General features: G+C 45.5%; 1 protein-coding gene across 1 annotated transcript; it reads right to left on the bottom strand.

Annotated features, from left to right (window-relative positions):
- Positions 1 to 492: 492 nt before the first annotated feature.
- On the bottom strand, positions 493 to 22861 carry LOC120059591 (ceramide kinase-like). Its single transcript, XM_039008723.1, has 13 exons — positions 22738 to 22861; positions 21501 to 21599; positions 21183 to 21320; positions 20807 to 20935; positions 20169 to 20232; positions 19791 to 19930; positions 19497 to 19571; positions 18900 to 19052; positions 5438 to 5543; positions 4451 to 4554; positions 4003 to 4199; positions 2729 to 3027; positions 493 to 2292 (listed from the first exon to the last, which is right to left on the bottom strand). Exons 1-13 carry the CDS (start codon positions 22859 to 22861, stop codon positions 2220 to 2222), a joined length of 1701 nt encoding a protein of 566 aa, XP_038864651.1. The 3' UTR covers positions 493 to 2219.
- Between the last annotated feature and the right edge of the window lie 56 nt (positions 22862 to 22917).

Raw genomic sequence — 22917 nt, 5'->3', positions numbered from 1 at the left:
AACAAGTCATATCAAGCTGTATCATTGTTTGTAGAAAATATGATATATTGGGTGTAAAACAAAACATTAAGAACACCTTCCTAATATTGAGTTGCGCACCCCCCCCCCCCCCCCCCCCCCCCCCCCCCTTTTTCCCTCAGAACAGCCTCAATTGGTCAGGGCATGGACTCTTCAAGGTGGCTAAAGTGTTCCACAGGGATACTGGCCCATGTTGACTCCAATGCTTCCCACAGTTGTGTCAAGTTGGCTGGATGTCCTTTGGGTGGTGGAACATTCTTTATACACTCGGGAAACTGCGTGAAAAACTCAGCAGCGTTGCAGTTCTTGACACAAACTAGGACCTACTACCATACCCTGTTCAAAGGCACTTACATCTTTTGTCTTGCCCATTCACCCTCTGAATGGCACACACACAATCCATGTCTCATTTGTCTCAAGGCTTAAAAGTCCTTCTTTAACCTAACCTTCACCTACACTGATTTTAAGTGGATTTAACAAGTGACATCAATAAGGGATCATATCTTTCACCTGGATTCACCTGTCATGAAAAGTGCAGGTGTTCTTAATGTTTTGAACACTCAGTGTACATTCCTTGAATTACCTCAAACCTCCATCTAAAGACTTGTCAAAATATTCAGGAATGATTTGGTTAAGAGAGAAAGCAGATGAAGTGAATTGGAAGGCTCTTTTGGGTATTGTTACGTTCAGTCACACATCATTCATGACCATTGTCCCACTAACTTGTATGATGACCCTACTGTTAGTTACAGTAGCCATTAAATGAGGTATGTAAAATGTAAGGCTCTGTTGGTTATTCTGTTGATAGTCACAGGTCAGAAAAATAAGTATTTCCACAGACATCCCACTAACTGATACGTTGTCATTGAGCCGACATGAGGTTCGTACAGTAATACAGCCTTCTTCAGTTGTGATACATCTCAGTATCACAGTAAGGCTCCGTTCACTCTATAAAAAAACTACACCAGAGAGAGAGCCATTTCATTGGTCCTAGCTGGCAGAATTATTGATTAGAATCATGTTTTCTTTTCTGGCATTTTTTTTCTCTGGAAGTAGTGTGAACGGACCCTACCACGGCCTCCGTCAGTCAGTAGTGTGAACGGACCCTACCACGGCCTCCCTCAGTCAGTAGTGTGAACGGACCCTACCACGGCCTCCCTCAGTCAGTAGTGTGAACGGATCCTACCACGGCCACCCTCAGTCAGTAGTGTGAACGGATCCTACCACGGCCACCCTCAGTCAGTAGTGTGAACGGGACCCTACCACGGCCTCCCTCAGTCAGTAGTGTGAACCCACGGCCTCCCTCAGTCAGTAGTGTGAACGGACCCTACTACGGCCTCCCACAGTCAGTAGTGTGAACCCACGGCCTCCCTCAGTCAGTAGTGTGAACGGACCCTACCACGACCTCCCTCAGTCAGTAGTGTGAACGGACCCTACTACGGCCTCGCACAGTCAGTAGTGTGAACCCACGGCCTCCCTCAGTCAGTAGTGTGAACGGACCCTACCACGGCCTCCCTCAGTCAGTAGTGTGAACCCACGGCCTCCCTCAGTCAGTAGTGTGAACGGACCCTACTACGGCCTCCCACAGTCAGTAGTGTGAACCCACGGCCTCCCTCAGTCAGTAGTGTGAACGGACCCTACCACGGCCACCCTCAGTCAGTAGTGTGAACCCACGGCCTCCCTCAGTCAGTAGTGTGAACGGACCCTACCACGGCCTCCCTCAGTCAGTAGTGTGAACGGACCCTACCATGGCCTCCCTCAGTCAGTAGTGTGAACGGACCCTACCACGGCCTCCCTCAGTCAGTAGTGTGAACGGACCCTACCACGGCCTCCCTCAGTCAGTAGTGTGAACCCACGGCCTCCCTCAGTCAGTAGTGTGAACGGACCCTACTACGGCCTCCCACAGTCAGTAGTGTGACCGGACCCTACCACGGCCTCCCTCAGTCAGTAGTGTGAACGGACCCTACCACGGCCACCCTCAGTCAGTAGTGTGAACGTACCCTACCACGGCCACCCTCAGTCAGTAGTGTGAACGGACCCTACCACGGCCTCCCTCAGTCAGTAGTGTGAACGGACCCTACCACGGCCACCCTCAGTCAGTAGTGTGAACGTACCCTACCACGGCCACCCTCAGTCAGTAGTGTGAACGGACCCTACCATGGCCTCCCTCAGTCAGTAGTGTGAACGGACCCTAACACAGTTCACTTCCTGGTGGGCGTGGCTGATCCGTCCTCCATGCCCCGGGCATACAAACGCACCAGCTGACCATGAACCCTGGGAGGGAGGGAGGGAGGGAAGGAGGGAGGGAAGGAAGAATGGAGGGAGGGAAGGAGGGAGGGAGGGAGGGAGGGAAGGGAAGGGAAGGGAAGGGAAGGGAAGGGAAGGGAAGGGAAGAATGGAGGGAGGGAGGGACAGGACAGGACAACAAGGCAGATGAGGACAGAGTAGGAAAATGCAGCATGGACACATCATACTATCATGCTAAGTCTAACTCCTGTGCTGGCTCAAATATTTTATTTCTCCTTTCCAGTACGATTTCAGCAATGATGGTGAATGCGTAACTAGGCTAGAGCAGTACAGCTTGGCTCAGCTCAGTAGTATGAAAAGATTACTAGAGGCTTCAGGTTGGGCCTGAAGCAGAGCACTAAATGTACAATGAAACTCTGTCAGGTAAGTATTGATTTCCATCATGTGATAAGATGTCTCTTACCTGCAGAGGATCTCAGTGTGAGGAAGTATTTCTCCGTCACAGTTCCACACAGACACTGAAGGAGGCTTACTGCAGCACAGGCCACACAAGTCTTTCTTCCTGTCATTCGCCATCCCTCGCTCCTCTCCTCTTTCTACCAGGTGATGTTGGGAACCGCTCTGGCTTGTTCTCTCCCCCTCTTCCGCCATCCCTCCACCATTTACTGTCTCCCTCTCTTCATCCTCAGCCCCCTTTTCTCCGGGTGGGAGAGAGAAACGTACTGCCTTCACACGGTGGACATCCACGAAGGGCAGGTCAAACTTAGAAGGGAAGATGCATTAAGTGACCATCAAAAAACTATCAATCAAATACAGTAGCAACTTTTTCCTTTCATCACAATATGTTTATTTTAGGCCTTTTAGTGCTGCAGCTAGATGTTACTCCATCAGCAATTGTTCCTGTCTTTCTCAGACCACAGATATTTCCATACTGTTATACTTGGAACGTGGCATGCCAGTCCACATGATATGATAGCGATCTAACAAGCAATATGGCTTCAGAATTTGGCCTATTATCCAGGCTACAGTACTTGTGGAGGTTGTACCTACATAGTCCTAGGTTCAGGTTGGTTAGAATTAAAATGATCTGGCACCAGGTTAGAGTTACCTGGCACCAGGTTAGAGTTACCTGGCACTGGGTTAGTTACCTGGCACTGGGTCAGTTACCTGGCACTGGGTCAGTTACCTGGCACCAGGTTAGAGTTACCTGGCACTGGGTCAGTTACCTGGCACCAGGTTAGAGTTACCTGGCACTGGGTTAGGGTTAGAGTTACCTGGCACTGGGTCAGTTACCTGGCACCAGGTTAGAGTTACCTGGCACTGGGTTAGGGTTAGAGTTACCTGGCACTGGGTCAGTTACCTGGCACCAGGTTAGAGTTACCTGGCACCAGGTTAGAGTTACCTGGCACTGGGTTAGGGTTAGAGTTACCTGGCACTTGGTCAGTTACCTGGCACCAGGTTAGAGTTACCTGGCACTGGGTTAGGGTTAGAGTTACCTGGCACCAGGTTAGAGTTACCTGGCACCAGGTTAGAGTTACCTGGCACCAGGTTAGAGTTACCTGGCACTGGGTTAGGGTTAGAGTTACCTGGCACCAGGTTAGAGTTACCTGGCACCGGGTCAGTTACCTGGCACCAGGTTAGAGTTACCTGGCACCAGGTTAGAGTTACCTGGCACCAGGTTAGAGTTACCTGGCACCAGGTTAGAGTTACCTGGCACTGGGTTAGGGTTAGAGTTACCTGGTCCTGTGTGCTGGTGTGTCTGTGTAGGAAGGTGAGGAACCCTAGGGGGTGTGTGTCCCGTACAATGATGAGGTCACCTGTCCCATCGGCCAGGTGTGCTGAGGGGGACAGCCCCAGGGGACTGCGAGGACAGGAGCTGGACATACAGGTGAGGGACACAGCCTTGAACCGGCCGTCTACACTCACCCAATCACCTGCAGCACGAGGCAGAGAGAGCAGAGGAAGTTCTGTGACCGACCAGGGTTTGAGCCCTGCTCTCCTGCATGCCACAATAGTTAGCCCACTGAGCTAAAGCCCAGGCATTAACTCTAGGAGCTAACATAAGTCTTCCAGTCTCTTCCAGTCTCAAGTTACTCATCACCCAAGCGTGGTTCATGGAATTGCGTTACATAGGATGTGTGTAGACTGTAGAGTCTGTGTAGACTGCGTGTTTTTATAGACTTACCCTCTGAGTTGCTGCTGAACTGACTGAAGTGGGAGATGTAGTTGGAACTAGCATCTGGAGAGTGGGGGAACAGTCTCTCTGTGCTCTTAGAACACACACTGCACCTGGAACACCGCACATACACACATTACAAACGATTGCTCTTTTTTTTACACGTGACATAGGTATAACATACTGATACATTCCAGTGGTGTAACAACAGCACCTGTTCCTGATAGCCATGCATTCCATTCATATGTGTATCGTCATGTTACCCTCCCTCACAGACCCTTGGGCTGGCTATCGATCACAGACTAAAGACAGGTACAGTCTTTCAAAGATACCAGCGTCCTTTTATATGTAGCATCTCCCAGTTCCTTACCCTCCCTTACAGACCGCGGGGCAGTTCTTAGTCATTTCAGACAAAATAGATTGGGTACAGTCTTTCACCCAGGTAGGCTTACAGTCTGCTTTCACAGACCAGGAGGTGCTGTCTCTCCTTTCGTTCAGATCAGGTTGCCCTAGGTTGGCATGGAATCCGCCCTCCTTAAGGTACAGGAGTACACACGACACCTGGGTCTCTGTTGCAGGAGGAATTGACTGAGGCTGAGGTTCTTCCCCAGGGGAAATTGAGGTCATGTCGCTATAGCCTTCTGATGACCTAAAGTAGCCAGAACACTTTCTCCCAATGGAACGGTTGAGGTGATGATATCTAGGGCAACTGTTCCTATCAGGACCTTACATTTGAGACAGGTAATGGTATGAGAAGTCCCTCTGTTAGCTTCAGTGAGTTGTTAATGCTAAGCTTATCATTATGTGGTTAAGAACACACTGTCAATCACAACATTTAGAGGAGCATGTGCTAGTACGTATGTATTAGTTCCTCTCTGTAACAAGTAAAGAGGAGGACCATCCTTCCTTTCTTCCCTGGATAAGCCTTGTTTTGGATCAGTGTACCAGGCAGTGAGTGAGTGTTTTTATTCTCTGAGAAATATAGTTAGTTGCTACCCAGAGAGGCAGCGTGTGTTGTCCCTGGGGTTGGAGAGCTGGGGGTCTGCTGGTAGGTACTGAACTAGGCCTGCATAGCTCCTGTTACTCAGGTACACCATAGCACCTGGGGGAAGAGAGGGCGGGAGAGGGTTAGCAACCATCCTACAGATGTATGTACTTTGAGCCAATTTGCTTCACCAGGAAAATAATCCTGCAGCAACAGGAAATGTGAATTATTATGTGGATTATAATTAATTGACATTTTTGTAGGGGTTGATACATTTTTCAGAAGGGAAAATAAAATCATGAAATGTCAGTGGAAATAACAAACTTCAGAAGCTACAAGTTTAAAGTTCTCCTGCAACAGGGTGTACAAATTAAGATCCTACATCTGTATGGCTCTGACTCATACTGTAAACACAGAGAAGCTCTATCCTCACTACCTCTCACTCTAACTGGTATGCAACACTATATTTGAATGTTCTGTCATGATGCATGTTGTCATTATAGACATGATTTACTTCTTAGAGCTTATGATATGTAGTGAGTGACACACAACGGTGCCCCCCCCCCCCCCCCCCCCCCTTTCTATTAAGGCAAGTCATCCAGGTCCTGAGGCAGCAAAGCCTCCCCACACCATCATACTACCATGCTGACCATTGGTACGGGGTTCTTACTGTGGAATGCAGTGTTTGGTTTTCGCCAGACATAATGGGACCCATTTCGTCCAGCAAGTTGACTCAAGTTTGCCAAAAATCACCTGGATGATCATCAAGACTCCTGGAAGAATGTTCTATGGACAGATGAGTCAAAAGTATAACTTTTTGGACTACATGGATCCCATTATGCCTGGCGAAAACCAAACACTGCATTCCACAGTAAGACCCTTATACCAACGGTCAAGCATGGTGGTGGTGGTAGTGTGATGGGGATGCTTTTCAGCCTCAGTCAGGACCTGGATCACTGAGAGGGGGCAAATACCTTTTCACAGATCTGTAGATATATATGTAGCTATATACAGTACCAGTCAAAAGTTTGGACACACCTACTCATTCAAGGGTTTTCTTTATTTTTACTATTTTTAGAGGAGCATGTGCTAGTACGTATGTATTAGTTCCTTTCTGTAACAAGTAAAGACGAGGATTTTATACATAGTAGAATAATAGTGAAGACATCAAAACTATGAAATAACACATGGCATCATGTAGTAACCACAAAAGTGTTAAACAAATCAAAATATATTTTAGATTTTAGATTCTTCAAAGTAGCCAACCTATGCCTTGATGACAGCTTTGCACACTCTTGGCATTCTCTCAACCAGCTTCACCTGGAATGTTTTTCCAACAGTCTTGAAGGAGTTCCCACATGCACTGACCACTTGTTGCTTTTCCTTCAATCTACGGTCCAACTCATCCCAAACCATCTCAATTGGGTTGAGGTCAGGTCATCTGATGCAGCACTCCATGACTCTCCTTCTTGGTCAAATAGAGCTTACACAGCCTGGAGGTGTGTTGGGTCATTGTGCTGTTGAAAAACAACTGATAGTCCCACTAAGTGCAAACCACATGGGATTGTGTATTGCTGCAGAATGCTGTGGTTGCCATGTTGGTTAATTGAGCCTTGAATTCTAAATAAATCACCAACAGTGTCACCAGCAAAGCACCATCACACCACCTCCTCCATGCTTCACGGTGGGAACCACACTGGCGGAGATCATCCGTTCACCTACTCTGCGTCTTACAAAGACAAGGCGATTGGAACCAAAAAATCTCAAATTTGGACCGGTCTAATGTACATTGCTCGTGTTTCTTGGCCCAAACAAGCCTCCTTATTGGTGTCCTTTAGTAGTGGTTTCTTTGCATCAATACGACCATGAAGGACTGATTCACACAGTCTCCTCTGAACAGTTGATGTTGAGATGTGTCTGTTACTTGAACTCTGAAGCATTTATTTGGGCTGCAATTTCTGAGGGTGGTAACTCTAATGAACTTATCCTCTGCAGCAGAGGTAACTCTGGGTCTTCCTTTCCTATGGCGGTCCTCATGAGAGACAGTTTCATCATAGAGCTTGATGGTTTTTGCGACTGCACTTGAAGAAACTTTCAAAGTTCTTGAAATTTTCAGGATTGACTGACCTTCATGTCTTGAAGTAATGATGGACTTGTTTCTCTTTGCTTTTTGAACTGTTCTTGACATAATTTGGATTTGGTCTTTTACCAAATAGGGCTATCTGTATACAACCCCTACCATGTCACAACACAACTGATTGGCTCAAAATGCATTAAGAAGAAAATTAATTCCACAAATTCACTTTTAACGAGGCACACCTGTTCATTGAAATTCCAGGTGACTACCTCATGAAGCTACTACATGATTCCATATGTGTTATTTCATAGCTTTGATGTCTTCACTATTATTCTACAATGTAGAAAATAAAAAAAAATAAAAAAAATGGAATGAGTAGGTTTGTCCAAACTTTTGATTGGTACTGTACATATACAGTGCATTCAGAACCGCTGACTTACGTTACAAGCCTTATTCTAAAATGGATTAAATTGTTTTTTCCCCTCATCGATCTACACATAATCCCTCATAATGACAAAGCAAAAAAAACTTCAATATCACATTTACAAAAGTATTCAGACCCTTTACTCAGTACTTTGTTGAAGGACCTTTGGCAATGATTACAAGTCTTCTTGGGTATGACGCTGCAATCTTGGCACACCTGTATTTGGGGAGTTTCTCCCATTCTTCTCTGCAGATCCTCTCAAACTCTGTCAGGCTGGATGGGGAGCGTCGCTGCACAGCTATTTTCAGGTCTCTCCAGAGATGTTCGATCGAGTTCAAGTCCGGGCTCTGGCTGGGCCACTCAAGGACATTCAGAGACTTGTCAGGAAGCCATTCCTGTGTTGTCTTGGCTGTGTGCTTAGGGTTGTCGTCCTGTTGGAAGGTGAACCTTCTCCCCAGTCTGAGGTCCTGAGCGCTTTGGAGCAGGTTTTCATCAATGATCTCTCCGTACTTTGTTCAGTTCATATTTCCCTTGATCCTGAGTAGACTCCCAGTCCCTGCCGCTGAAAAACATCCCCACAGCATGATGCTGCCACCACCATCCTTCACCGTTGGGATGGTACCAGGTTTCCTCCAGAAGTGATGCTTGGCATTCAGGCTAAAGAGTTATATCTTGGTTTCATCAGAACAGAGAATCTTGTTTCTCATGGTCTGCGAGTCCTTTAGGTGCCTTTTGGCAAACTCCAAGCGGGCTGTCATGTGCCTTTTATTGATGAGTGGCTTCCGTTTGGCCACTCTACCATAAAGGCCTGATTGGTGGAGTACTGCAGAGATAATTGTCCTTCTGGAAAGTTCTCCCATCTCCAAGACAATCCTGTCTTGGAGCTCTGTGGACAATTCCTTCAACCTCATGGCTTGGTTTTTGCTCTGACATGCACTGGTGTGTGCCTTTCCAAATCATGTTCAATCAATTGAATTTACCACAGGTGGACTCCAATCAAGTTGTAGAAACATCTCAATGGAAACAGGATGCACCTGAGCTCAATTTCGAGTCTCATAGCAAAGGGTCAAAATACTTATGTAAATAAGGTATTTCTGATTTTTCTATATTTCTAAAAAACGGTTTTCACTTTGTCATTAGGAGTATTGTGTGTAGATTGATGAGGAAAAATATATATTTTAATCAATTTTAGAATAAGGCTGTAATGTAACAAAATGTTTAAAAGGGAAGGGGTCTGAACTTTCTGAATGCACTGTAAATATAGATATCATACATTGTGGCCATCCTATTAAATTAGTTGTATTGTCACGCCCTGACCTTAGAGAGCCTTTTTATTTCTCTATTTGGTTAGGTCAGGGTGTGATTTGGGTGGGCATTCTAGTTTTCTATTTCTTTGTTGGCCGGGTATGGTTCCCAATCAGAGGCAGCTGTCTATCATTATCTCTGATTGGGAATCATACTTAGGCAGCCTGTTTTTCCACCCTAGTTTGTGGGATGTTGTTTTTGCACAGTTGCTGTATAGCCCTGCAGAACTTTACGTTTGTTTTTTCCTTTGTTGTTTTGGTGTTCATTCTAATAAAGTACGATGAACACTTTCCACGCTGCGCTTTGGTCTCAATCCGACGACGGACGTAACATGTATTCTCATTTCTAAATTAAATTAGCTGTTTAATTCTGGCGTTATCCTCTGACCTTCACCTTGGTCTAGCAGACAGTGTTTAAGAAATATTGTAATAATGTAATAGCCTCTGCTTTAGGCCATGAGGCATTTCATATACAGTATACCTGAGTAGTCATAATCTGAGAGGCCCCGTCTATGACATACAGTACTAGTCAAAAGTTTGGACACCTACTCATTCCAGGGTTTTTCTTTATTTTTTACTAGTGAAGACATCAAAACTATGAAATAACACATATGGAATCATGTAGTAACCAAAAAAGTGTTTAACAAATAAAAATATATTTTATATTTGAGATGCTCAGCTTTGTATACTCTTGGTATTCTCTCAACCAGGCTATATCACATCTCGGCGTGATTGGGAGTCCCCTAGGGAGGCGCACAATTGGCCCAGGTTTGGCCGGGGTAGGCTGTCATTGTAAATAAGAATTTGTTCTTAACTGACCTGCCTAGTTAAAATGTTTAAATAATAATAAATTAAACCAGCTTCATGATGTAGTCACCTGCAATTAATTTCAATTGACAGGTGTGCCTTGTTAAAAGTTAATTTGTGGAATTTCTTTCCTTCTTAATGCGCTTGAGCCAATCAGTTGTGTTGTGCCAAGGTAGGGGTGGTATACAGAAGATAGCCCTATTTGGTAAAAGACCAAGTCCATATTATGGCAAGAACAGCTCGAATAAGCAAAGAGAAACGACAGTCCATCATTACTTTGACTGACCTTCATGTCTTAATCCGGAAAATTTCAAGAAGTTTTAAGTTTCTTCAAGTGCAGTTGCAAAAACCATTGTGGCTGAATTGCTGCAAAGAAACCACTACTAAAGGACACCAATAAGAAGACGAGACTTGCTTGGGCCAAGAAACACGAGCAATGGACATTAGACCGGTGGAAATATGTCCTTTGGTCTGATATATAAAAATGGCACCGGAAGAAATGGCAGCAGTTTTACGGGCGCCCAACCAATTGTGCTATTATGTGTTTTTTTTTCATGTTATTTGTAACTTCTTTTGTACATAATGTTTCTGCAACCATATCTTACGGCAAAAAAGAGCTTCTGGATATCAGGACAGCGATCACTCACCTTGGATTAGACAAAGATTTTTCTTCAACAAGCTCGACTGTGTTCTGTGTTCTTCAACACACAGTCAGTCAGGAAAGCAAAGGCTAGCTTTTTCAAACAGAAATTTGCATCCTGTAGCTCTAACTCCAAAAAGTTTTGGGACACTGTAAAGTCCATGGAGAACAAGAGCACCTCCTCCCAGCTGCCCACTGCACTGAGGCTAGGCGACACGGTCACCACCGATAAATCCATGATAATTGAACATTTCAATAGGCATTTCTCTACTGCTGGCTATGCTTTCCTCCTGGCTACCCCGGCCAACAGCTACTTGCCCGAGCCTCCCCAGCTTCTCCTTCACCCAAATCCAGATCGCAGATGTTCTGAAAGAGCTGCAAAACCTGGACCCCTACAAATCAGCTGGGCTAGACAAATCTGGACCCTCTCTTTCTAAAATTATCCGCCGCCATTGTTGCAACCCCTATTACCAGTCTGTTCAACCTCTCTTTCATTTCGTCTGAGATCCCTAAGGTTGGAAAGCTGCAGCGGTCATCCCCCTCTTCAAAGGGGGTGACACTCTAGACCCAAACTGTTACAGACCTATATCCATCCTGCCCTGCCTTTCTAAAGTCTTTGAAAGCCAAGTTAATAAACAGATCACTGACCATTTCGAATCCCACCGTACCTTCTCCGCTGTGCAATCCGGTTTCCGAGCTGGTCACGGGTGCACCTCAGCCACGCTCAAGGTACTAAACAATATCATAACCGCCATCGATAAAAGACAATACTGTGCAGCCGTCTTCATCGACCTGGCCAAGGCTTTCGACTCTGTCAATCACCGTATTCTTATTGGCAGACTCAATAGCCTTGATTTCTCAAATGACTGCCTCGCCTGGTTCACCAACTACTTCGCAGATAGAGTTCAGTGTGTAAAATCGGAGAGCCTGTTGTCCAGACCTCTGGCAGTCTCTATGGGGGTACCACAGGGTTCAATTCTCGGGCCGACTCTTTTCTCTGTATATATCAACGATGTTGCTCTTGCTGCGGGTGATTCCCTGATCCACCTCTACGCAGACGACACCATTCTGTATACCTCTGGCCCTTCTTTGGACACTGTGTTAACTAACATCCAAACGAGCTTCAATGCCATACAACACTCCTTCCGTGGCCTCCAACTGTTCTTAAACGCTAGCAAAACCAAATGCATGCTTTTCAATCGTTCGCTGTCCACACCCGCCCGCCCGACTAGCATCACTACTCTGGACGGTTCTGACCTAGAATACGTGGACAACTACAAATACCTAGGTGTCTGGCGAGACTGTAAACTCTCCTTCCAGACTCATATCAAACATCTCCAATCCAAAATCAAATCTAGAATCGGCTTTCTATTTCGCAACAAAGCCTCCTTCACTCACGCCGCCCAACGTACCCTAGTAAAACTGACTATCCTACCGATCCTCGACTTCGGCGATGTCATCTACAAAATAGCTTCCAATACTCTATTCAGCGAATTGGATGCAGTCTATCACAGTGCCATCCGTTTTGTTACCAGAGCGCCTTATGCTGCGACCTGTATGCTCTAGTTGGCTGGCCCTCACTACATATTCGTCGCCAGACCCACTGGCTCCAGGTCATCTACAAGTCTATGCTAGGTAAAGCTCCGCCTTATCTCAGCTCACCGGTCACGATAACAACACCCACCCGTAGCACGCGCTCCAGCAGGTATATCTCACTGGTCATCCCCAAAGCCAACACCTCCTTTGGCCGCCTTTCCTTCCAGTTCTCTGCTGCCAGTGACTGGAACGAATTGCAAAAATCGCTGAAGCTGGAGACATATCTCCCTCACTAACTTTAAGCATCAACTGTCAGAGCAGCTAACCGATCGCTGCAGCTGTACATAGTCCATCTGTAAATAGCCCACCCAATCTACCTACCTCATCCCCATATTGTTTTTATTTACTTTGCTGCTCTTTTGCACACCAGTATCACTACTTACACACCATCATCTGCTCATCATCATCTGCTCATCTATCACTCCAGTGTGACTAGGCTAAATTGTAATTACTTTGCAACTATGGCCTAATTATTGCCATACCTCCTCATGCCATGTGCACACACTGTATATAGACTTTTTAATTTTTTTATTGTGTTATTGACTGTACGCTTGTTTATTCCATGTAACTCTGTGTTGTTCTTTCTGTCGCACTGCTTTGCTTTATCTTGGCCAGGTCGCAGTTGTAAATGAGAACTTGTTCTCAACTAGCCTACCTGGTTAAATAAAGGTGAAATTAAAAAATAATAAAGTACAGGACATTCTCCAAACACCCGACAGGGCTAACATCCCCGTTATTTGCAAGAGGAAGAAACACAGGTACAGAGGACACAGAGCGGGGTGCCTCGTGAGGACCCGCAGAAGGCAAGTGGGAAAGCTGCCGTTACCGTCAATATTACTCGCCATCATGCAATCATTGGACAATAAATTAGACGAGGTACGATCACAAATATCATACCAACGGGATATCAAAAACTGTAATATCCTATGTTTCACAGAATCGTGGCTGAATGACGACATGGATATTCAGCTAGCGGGATATACGCTGCACCGGCAAGATAGAACAGCACACTCCGGTAAGACGAGGGGGGGGGCAGTCTGTGCATATTTGTAAACAACAGCTGGTGCACGAAATCTAAGGAAGTCTCTAGATTTTGCTCGCCTGAAGTAGAGTATATTGTGATAAATTGCAGGCAACACTACTTGCCTAGAGAGTTTTCAGCTATACTTTTCGTGGCTGTTTATTTACCACCACAGACAGATGCTGGCACTAAGACCGCACTCAGTCAGCTGTATAAGGAAATAAGCAAACAGGAAACCAATCACCCAGAGGCGGCGCTCCTAGTGGCCGGAGTCTTTAATGCAGGGAAACTTAAATCAGTTCTACCAAATTTCTATCAACATGTTAAATGTGCAACCTGAGGGGGAAAAATTCTAGAGCACCTGTACTCCGCACACAGAGACGCGTACAGAGCTCTCCCTCGCCCTCCATTTGGTAAATCCGACCACAACTCTGTCCTCCTAAATCCTGCTTACAAGCGGAAATTAAAGCAGGAAGCACCAGTGACTCGGTCTATAAAAAAGTGGTCAGATGAAGCAGATGCTAAACTACAGGACTGTTTTGCTATCACAGACTGGAACATGTTCCGGGATTCTTACGATGGCATTGAGGAGTACACCACATCAATCACTGGCTTTATCAATAAGTTCTTCAAGGACGTCGTCCCCACGGTGACTGTACGTACATACCCCAACCGGAAGCCATGGATTACAGGCAACATTCGCACTGAGCTAAAGGGTAGAGCTGCCGCTTTCAAGGTGCGGGACTCTAACCCGGAAGCTTACAAGAAATCCTGCTACAAGAGATGCTTGTTCTAGGTCCCAAGAAACAAAGAGATCTTCTGTTGAATCTGACAATTAATCTTGATGGTTGTAAAGTCGTCTCAAATGAAACTGTGAAGGACCTCGGCGTTACTCTGGACCCTGATCTCTCTTTTGACAAACATATCAAGACTGTTTCAAGGACAGCTTTTTTCCATCTATGTAACATTGCAAAAATCAGAAATTTTCCATCCAAAACTGATGCAGAAAAATTAATCCATGCTTTTGTTACTTCTAGGTTAGACTACTGCAATGCTCTACTTTCCGGCTACCCGGATAAAGCACTAAATAAACTTCAGTTAGTGCTAAATACGGCTGCTAGAATCCTGACTAGAACCAAGAAATTTGATCATATTACTCCAGTGCTAGCTTCCCTACACTGGCTTCCTGTTAAGGCAAGGGCTGCTTTCAAGGTTTTACTGTTAACCTATAAAGCGTTACATGGGCTTGCTCCTACCTATCTTTCCGAGTTGGTCCTGCCGTACATACCTACACGTACGCTACGGTCACAAGACGCAGGCCTCCTAATTGTCCCTAGAATTTCTAAGCAAACAGCTGGAGGCAGGGCTTTCTCCTATAGATCTCCATTTTTATGGAATGGTCTGCCTACCCATGTGAGAGACGCAGACTCGGTCTCAACCTTTAAGTCTTTACTGAAGACTCATCTCTTCAGTAGGTCACATGATTGAGTGTAGTCTGGCCCAGGAGTGTGAAGGTGAACAGAAAGGCTCTGGAGCAACGAACCGCCCTTGCTGTCTCTGCCTGGCCGGTTCCCCTCTCTCCACTGGGATTCTCTGCCTCTAACCCTATTACAGGGGCTGAGTCACTGGCTTACTGGTGCTCTTTCATGCCGTCACTTGAGTGGGTTGAGTCACTGACGTGATCTTCCTGTCTGGGTTGGCGCCCCCCCTTGGGTTGTGCCGTGGCGGAGATCTTTGTGGGCTATACCCGGCCTTGTCTGAGGATGGTAAGTTGGTGGTTGAAGATATCCCTCTAGTGGTGTGGGGGCTGTGCTTTGGCAAAGTGGGTGGGGTTATATCCTTCCTGTTTGGCCCTGTCCGGGGGTATCATCGGATGGGGCCACAGTGTCTCCTGACCCCTCCTGTCTCAGCCTCCAGTATTTATGCTGCAGTAGTTTATGTGTCGGGGGGCTAGGGTCAGTTTGTTATATCTGGAGTACTTCTCCTGTCTTATCCGGTGTCCTGTGTGAATTTAAATATGCTCTCTCTAATTCTCTCTCTCTTTCTCTCTCTCGGGGGACCTGAGCCCTAGGACCATGCGTCAGGACTACCTGGCATGATGACTCCTTGCTGTCCCCAGTCCACCTGGCCGTGCTGCTGCTCCAGTTTCAACTGTTCTGCCTGCGGCTATGGAACCCTGACCTGTTCACCGGACGTGCTACCTGTCCCAGACCTGCTGTTTTCAACTCTCTAGAGACCGCAGGAGTGGTAGAGATACTCTTAATGATCGGCTATGAAAATCCAACTGAAATTTACTCCTGAGGTGCTGACTTGCTGCACCCTCGATAACTACTGTGATTATTATTATTTGACCATGCTGGTCATTTATGAACATTTGAACATCTTGGCCATGTTCTGTTATAATCAACACCCGGCACACCCAGAAGAGGACTGGCCACCTCTCATAGCCTGGTTCCTCTCTAGGTTTCTTCCTAGGTTTTGGCCTTTCTAGGGAGTTTTTCCTAGCCACCGTGCTTCTACACCTGCATTGCTTGCTGTTTGGGGTTTTAGGCTGGGTTTCTGTACAGCACTTTGAGATATCAGCTGATGTACGAAGGGCTATATAAATACATTTGATTTGATATGCCCTGCGACGAACCATCAAACAGGCAACGCGTCAATACAGGGCTAAGATTGAATCATACTACACCGGCTCCGACGCTCGTCTTATGTGGCAGGGCCTGCAAACCATTACAGACTACAAAGGGAAGCACAGCCGCGAGCTGCCCAGTGACACAAGCCTACCAGACGAGCTAAATCACTTCTATGCTCGCTTCAAGGCAAGCAACACTGAGGCATGCATGAGAGCATCAACTGTTCTGGACGACTGTGTGATCACGCTCTCTGTAGCCAATGTGAGTAAGACCTTTAAACAGGTCCACATACACAAGGCTGCGGGGCCAGACAGATTACCAGGAAGTGTGCTCCGGGCATGTGCTGACCAACTGGCAAGTGTCTTCACTGACATTTTCAACATGTCCCTGATTGAGTCTGTAATACCAACATGTTTCAAGCAGACCACCATAGTCCCTGTGCCCAAGAACACAAAGGCCACCTGCCTAAATGACTACAGACCTGTAGCACTCACGTCCGTAGCCATGAAGTGCTTTGAAAGGCTGGTAATGGCTCACATCAACACCATTATCCCAGAAACCCTAGACCCACTCCAATTTGCAAACCGCCCAAACAGATCCACAGATGATGCAATCTTTATTGCACTCCACACTGCCCTTTCCCACCTGGACAAAAGGAACACTTATGTGAGAATGCTATTCATTGACAACAGCTCAGCGTTCAACACCATAGTACCCTCAAAGCTCATCACTAAGCTAAGAATCCTGGGACTAAACACCTCCCTCTACAACTGGATCCTGGACTTCCTGACAGGCCACTCCCAGGCGGTGAGGGTAGGTAGCAACACATCTGCCACGCTGATCCTCAACACTGGAGCCCCCCAGGGGTGCGTGCTCAGTCCCCTCCTGTACTCCCTGTTCACCCACGACTGCATGGCCAGGCACGACTCCAACAGCATCATTAAGTTCGCAGACACAACAGTGGTAACCCTGATCACCGACAACGACGAGACAGGGAGGAGGTCAGAGACCTGGCCGGGTGGTGCCAGAATAACAACCTATCCCTCAACGTAACCAAGACTAAGAAGATGATTGTGGACTACAGGAAAAGGAGAACCGAGCACGCCCCCATTCTCATCAACGGGGCTGTAGTGGAGCAGGTTGAGAGCTTCATGTTCCTTGGTGTCCACATCACCAACAAACTAGAATGGTCCAAACACACTAATACAGTCGTGTAGAGGGCACGACAAAGCCTCTTACCCCCCAAGAAACTAAAAAGATTTGGCATGGATCCTCAGATCCTCAAAAGGTTATACAGCTGCAACATCGAGAGCATCCTGACTGGTTGCATCACTGCCTGGTACGGCAATTGCTCGGCCTCCGACCGCAAGGCACTACAGAGGGTAGTGCGTACGGCCCAGTACATCACTGGGGCTAAGCTGCTTGCCATCCAGGACCTCTACACCAGGCGGTGTCAGAGGAAGGCCCTAAAAATTGTCAAAGACCCCAGCCACCCCAGTCATAGACTGTTCTCTCTACTACCACATGGCAAGCGGTACCGGAGTGCCAAGTCTAGGACCAAAAGGCTTCTCAACCGTTTTTACCCCCAAGCCGTAAGACTCCTGAACAGGTAATCAAATGGCTACCCGGACTATTTGCATTGTGTGCCCCCCCCCCTCCCCAGCCCCTCTTTTACGCTGCTGCTACCCTCTGTTTATCATATATGCATAGTCACTTTAACTATATACATTCATGTACATATGTACATACTACCTCAATTGGCCCGACCAACCAGTGCTCCCACACATTGGCTAACCAGGCTATCTGCATTGTGTCCTGCCACCCGCCACCCACCACCCACCAACCCCTCTTTACGCTACTGCTACTGTTCATCATATATGCATAGTCACTTTAACCATATCTACATGTACATACTACCTCAATCAGCCTGACTAACTGGTGTCTGTATATAGCCTCGCTACTATTTTTCACTGTCTTTTTACTGTTTTTATTTCTTTACTTACCTATTGTTCACCTAATACATTTTTGCACTATTGGTTAGAGCCTGTAAGTAAGCATTTCATTGCACGTGACAAATAAACTTTGATTTGATTAATCCAAATTTGAGATTTTGGTTCCAACCACCGTGTCTTTGTGAGATGCAGAGTAGGTGAATGAATGATCTTCGCATGTGTGGTTCCCACCGTGAAGCATAGAGGAGGTGTGATGGTGTGGGGGTGCTTTGCTGGTGACACTGTCAGTGATTTATTTAGAATTGAAGGCACATGTAACCAGCATGGCTACCACAGCATGGGCTACCGCAGCTATACGCCATCCCATCTGGTTTGCGCTTAGTGGGACTGTCATTTCTTTTTCAACAGGACAATGACCCAACACACACAGCCTGGAGGTAAGGGCTATTTGACCAAGAAGGAGAGTGATGAAGTGCTGCATCAGATGACCTGGCCTCTACAATCACCAGACCTCAACCCGATTTAAGATGGTTTGGGATGAGTTGGACAGCAGAGTGAAGGAAAAGCAGCCAACAAGTGCTGAGCATATATGGTAACTCCTTCAAGACTGTTGGAAAAGCATGCCAGGTGAAGCTGGTTGAGAGAATGCCAAGAGTGTGCAAAATTGTGATCAAGGCAAAGGGTGGCTACTTTGAAGAATCTCAAATCTCAAATATATTTTTATTTGTTTAACACATTTTTGGTTACTACATGATTCCATATGTGTTATTTCATAGTTTTGATGTCTTCACTATTATTCTACAATATAGTAAATATAGTCATATTTTTATTTATTTAAACCCTTGAATGAGTATGTGTGTCCAAACTTTTGACTGGTACTGTATGTCTGCAATATTAGACCATGTGAAGCTGATGGTACTCAGCATCGCCTCATACATAGTGACTGCATCACATTATGCCAATAATCACAATAATGCACACCTTCTCGTCTATTATTGCTTGAATTTTTCGTTCCATACCTGAATAGTCATATCTGAGAGGCCCCATCCAGCGATGTCTCTCACTTTCAGCCAGCACGTCTCCATAGAACCCGTATCCTACCAGAGACACAGAGTAACGCACCAGAGACGAGTGGTGGTGGACAGAACACACGTCCAGAGGCTGAGAGTCTCCTGCAATGGGTTGTCAGAATGTGGAGGACAAGGAAGGTTTAGATCATGATTTTGAATATTGACATTAACTTCACAATTCTGCCCTTGTGAAATAATGATGCTGCTTATGACTAAAGTTGCTGCTTGTGGCTCCTGTAAAGTGATGCTTTTTACAATTTAGCAGACGCTCTTATGCAGAGCGAGTAACAGGAGCAATTAAGGTTAAGTGCCTTGATTAAGGGCACATCGATAGATTTTTCAACTAGTCTGCTCGGGGATTCGAACCGGCAACCTTCCAGTTACTGGCTCAATGCTTAACCGCTAGGCTACCTGCTTCCTCAGTGGCTAAAGATATTGGCTAAATATTTAAGTTTAAGCTACACCAGATAACAAAGTCAAGTACAATGTAATCTAATATGTATTATTTGTTATTAAATGTGTTTTTAATTTATGATCATATCTCACCAATGATAATGTGCAGAGCAGAGGTCACTGGGTCGTTGACTCCCACAGTGGCAAAACACACGCAGTCTGTGGAGCCTGAGGAGAGAACACACAGACTCATATCAGTCTCATATCAGATGCAACTATATAGTCAGGGTGAATCTTTAAGTCTTTTCTCCAATCCTTGTGTCCTCCCTCCTTCTCAAAATTTCAGAAGGGCCGCGAAGAGAACATCAGGGAACGTTCACTTTCTTTGCGGAAGGACTTCTGAGGTCAACCAAATGCATTTAATTCTTTATCAATTATATGTCTCACCTGCAGGAATGATGCCAATGTGAAGGTCACATGACTGTAGGGAGGGGTCATGCTCCGATAGCCCCGCCTCCTGCTGTGTTCGGCCAATCACACCGTGCAGCAGCTCACTGAACATTCCATCCCCGCCCACACATACCACACTGAGGTAGGGACAAACATAAACAAACAGTGATGTCGTGAAACCCAATCCCAGGCTAAACCTGAAATGTAGTGCACTACTCAATACTCCCTATATAGTGCACTTCTTTTGAACAGAGTCCTATGGGCCTTACTACTTTTGACCAGAGCCCTCATCAAAAGGGGTGAATAGGGTAGCATTTCGTAATTGGCTGCCATAGTGTTGCTGTTAACATGACAACATTGAAATGTCTGACATACCCATCGAAACCAGTCAGGTCTTTCTTCAGTATGTGGTCTCTCGCCTGGTTGGCCCGCTCTGTCACTGAATGACAAAAACAAAGCAGAATTTGTTTTACTATTAGAATTACAGCAATAGACCATGTCATAATACAGCAATAGACCATGTCATAATACAGCAATAGACCATGTCATAATACAGCAACAGACCATGTCATAATACAGCTCTGTCACTGAATGACAAAAACAAAACAGAATTTGTTTTACTATTAGAATTACAGCAATAGACCATGTCATAATACAGCAATAGACCATGTCATAATACAGCAATAGACCATGTCATAATACAGCAACAGACCATGTCATAATACAGCAACAGACCATGTCATAATACAGCAACAGACCATGTTATAATACAGTAATAGACCATGTTATAATACAGCAATAGACCATGTTATAATACAGCAACATACCATGTTATTATATAGCAATAGACCATGTAATTATGAGCATAATCACGTGTCACGCCAATATCACCACACAATGTTAATTAGCCTGCTACTGACAAGCCCCGAAAAACAAACTTAACTACCAGTTCTATAGGTTTGTCAATACGTCACAGGATTTTCTGCATCACTATTGTTTCACACGGGTCTCACCTACAACATGAGAGCTGACCCCTGCCAGCTCAAACAGTGGGGCCACTAGAGAGTGATAGATCTGCCTCCCTTGTTTCTTTCCTCCGAACGGGTTGATGAACACCAACAACCTGTGAGGACGAGAGGGGCCTGAGAGAGGAGAGGAGGATAGACTGATCAAAAGAGCATATCAAAAGAAGAGTGGAGACAGAGTGGATCCATGGAAAACAACAGATGGGGGGGGGGGTTGGAATTGCACTACTTTTGTGATTAAAAATAAATAAATCTAAAAACAATACTGGAGGATGTGTTCTTGCATTGCCTTTTGACCCTAAGGGAATAAATACATTTACATATAATTGACATCTTATCTCAGGACAAGTGAAGTTATCCTTACTGTGTGTTTTGAGGGCAATCCTCAGCTGGGTCATCCACTGGTCTCTGACGTCTCTGCTGGGACAGCTGAACTGGGTCCTGCCCAGGCGCCATAGCAACCCATAGGAACTACCGCTGCTGCTACGCTTCACATAGAACACTGCAGAACAGGACACAGGGAGGGAGGGAGCGAGGGAGGGGGGGAGGGAGGAGGAGACACCAGGAAATGGCTTTTGTTTGATTTGGTGTTGTGTCTAATCTCGGCTCCCAGATCTAAATCCCTCGCTGCGTCTGTTACCAGAGACTGTGTGCCTGACCTTAGGGCAGTAACATAACTCACCTGTGAAGTCTCTGTCTGTGTCTTCAGAAACTGACCTCTGGGGCAGAACCTCCACATGCCCCTCCTCCACAGCAACAACCTCCGACACTGGTACTGAAACTAGGATCCCACAGGCACAGTATGACATTGAAACTTGTATTACATAAGCCCTGTTTATACCTGGTGATAACATGCATCCTTTGTCCTGATCGTGTCCACATTCTGATTGTGCTCACATTTTTAAACAGATGTAGATGATTAAAAGACACATTGTGATCTGATTGTGATCAGATCTTCCTTACCACCTCCAGAGGTAGTCAGGCACACATCGTGTCTGGATATCAATTAACAGATTGCATACAGGGAGGAACCATCTAATATGGTCACAATGAGGACACAGTGGACACGTAAGAGACACATTATAATACAATGTGTAGATGTGACAAGCCTTGGTCAGATAGTGATTGGGCCAAATTGATCAGCACACCAAACTCACATGTTATAGCAAGGTGTTAACGAGGCTACACAGACACACACACACAAACTGGTAAATATTTTGCTTATATTGAGCTCATGTGGCTATTAATTAAAGGGCACATCGGATAGGGTGTGTGTGTGTGTGTGTGTGTGTGTGTGTGTGTGTGTGTGTGTGTGTGTGTGTGTGTGTGTGTGTGTGTTTTCTAGTGTTTCATGTTAGTGCTGTATAACTTGTTATTCACCTTTAGAGGAAAAGGGACATTCTTCATGAGTGAAATACAGTGTACCTATAATAATTTGTATTTTTATACCAATTTCTCTGAAACACACACTACTTACTAGCCTACTAACTTTACAGAATGGATAAAATTTCATTTAATAATGGTTGAAATAAGTCTTCACATTTTACCACTAGCATGTAGCCTATTTACATCAGTTTCCACTTACATGCTGTCTGCAAGACAGGTTTGGTGACATTCTATTAGTGGTACATAGCACACATTCACTCTACTCAAAACAACATGCATGCTGTGTGATGCCAGTGTGATTGAATGACTACCATATCTTCTTTTTATTTACTTTATTCTAAGAGTGAATGAGATTGTTATGCAGTTATTACTAGGCAACCTAAGATAAAATCCTATCTAAATCCTATATGAGCCTACATGAAAGTGTATTTAAAAGTAATGTATATAATGAAATGTCTACAATTAGAAAGAGAGGGGGTCAACAGATGCCATGCACGACGAAAGTGATGGATAAAATTATAAAAGGGACTCACCGGTCTTATCACGGTTCTTCTTATCGAGCTCAGTCCAGTTGAGGTGCCAGTCGGTAAGGGCTGCCCGGTAACGTTTCTTACCAACCCATAGACTGGACTCCAAATGTACTAGATCTACATCCATACTATATGTATCTCTACAAACGTCTATAGTATAGATAGACAGGATTGTAGTTCTCT

Source organism: Salvelinus namaycush, chromosome 14, assembly GCF_016432855.1.
Source record: "Salvelinus namaycush isolate Seneca chromosome 14, SaNama_1.0, whole genome shotgun sequence".
NCBI lineage: Eukaryota > Metazoa > Chordata > Actinopteri > Salmoniformes > Salmonidae > Salvelinus > Salvelinus namaycush.
This window is presented reverse-complemented; position numbering and strand designations above follow the sequence as displayed.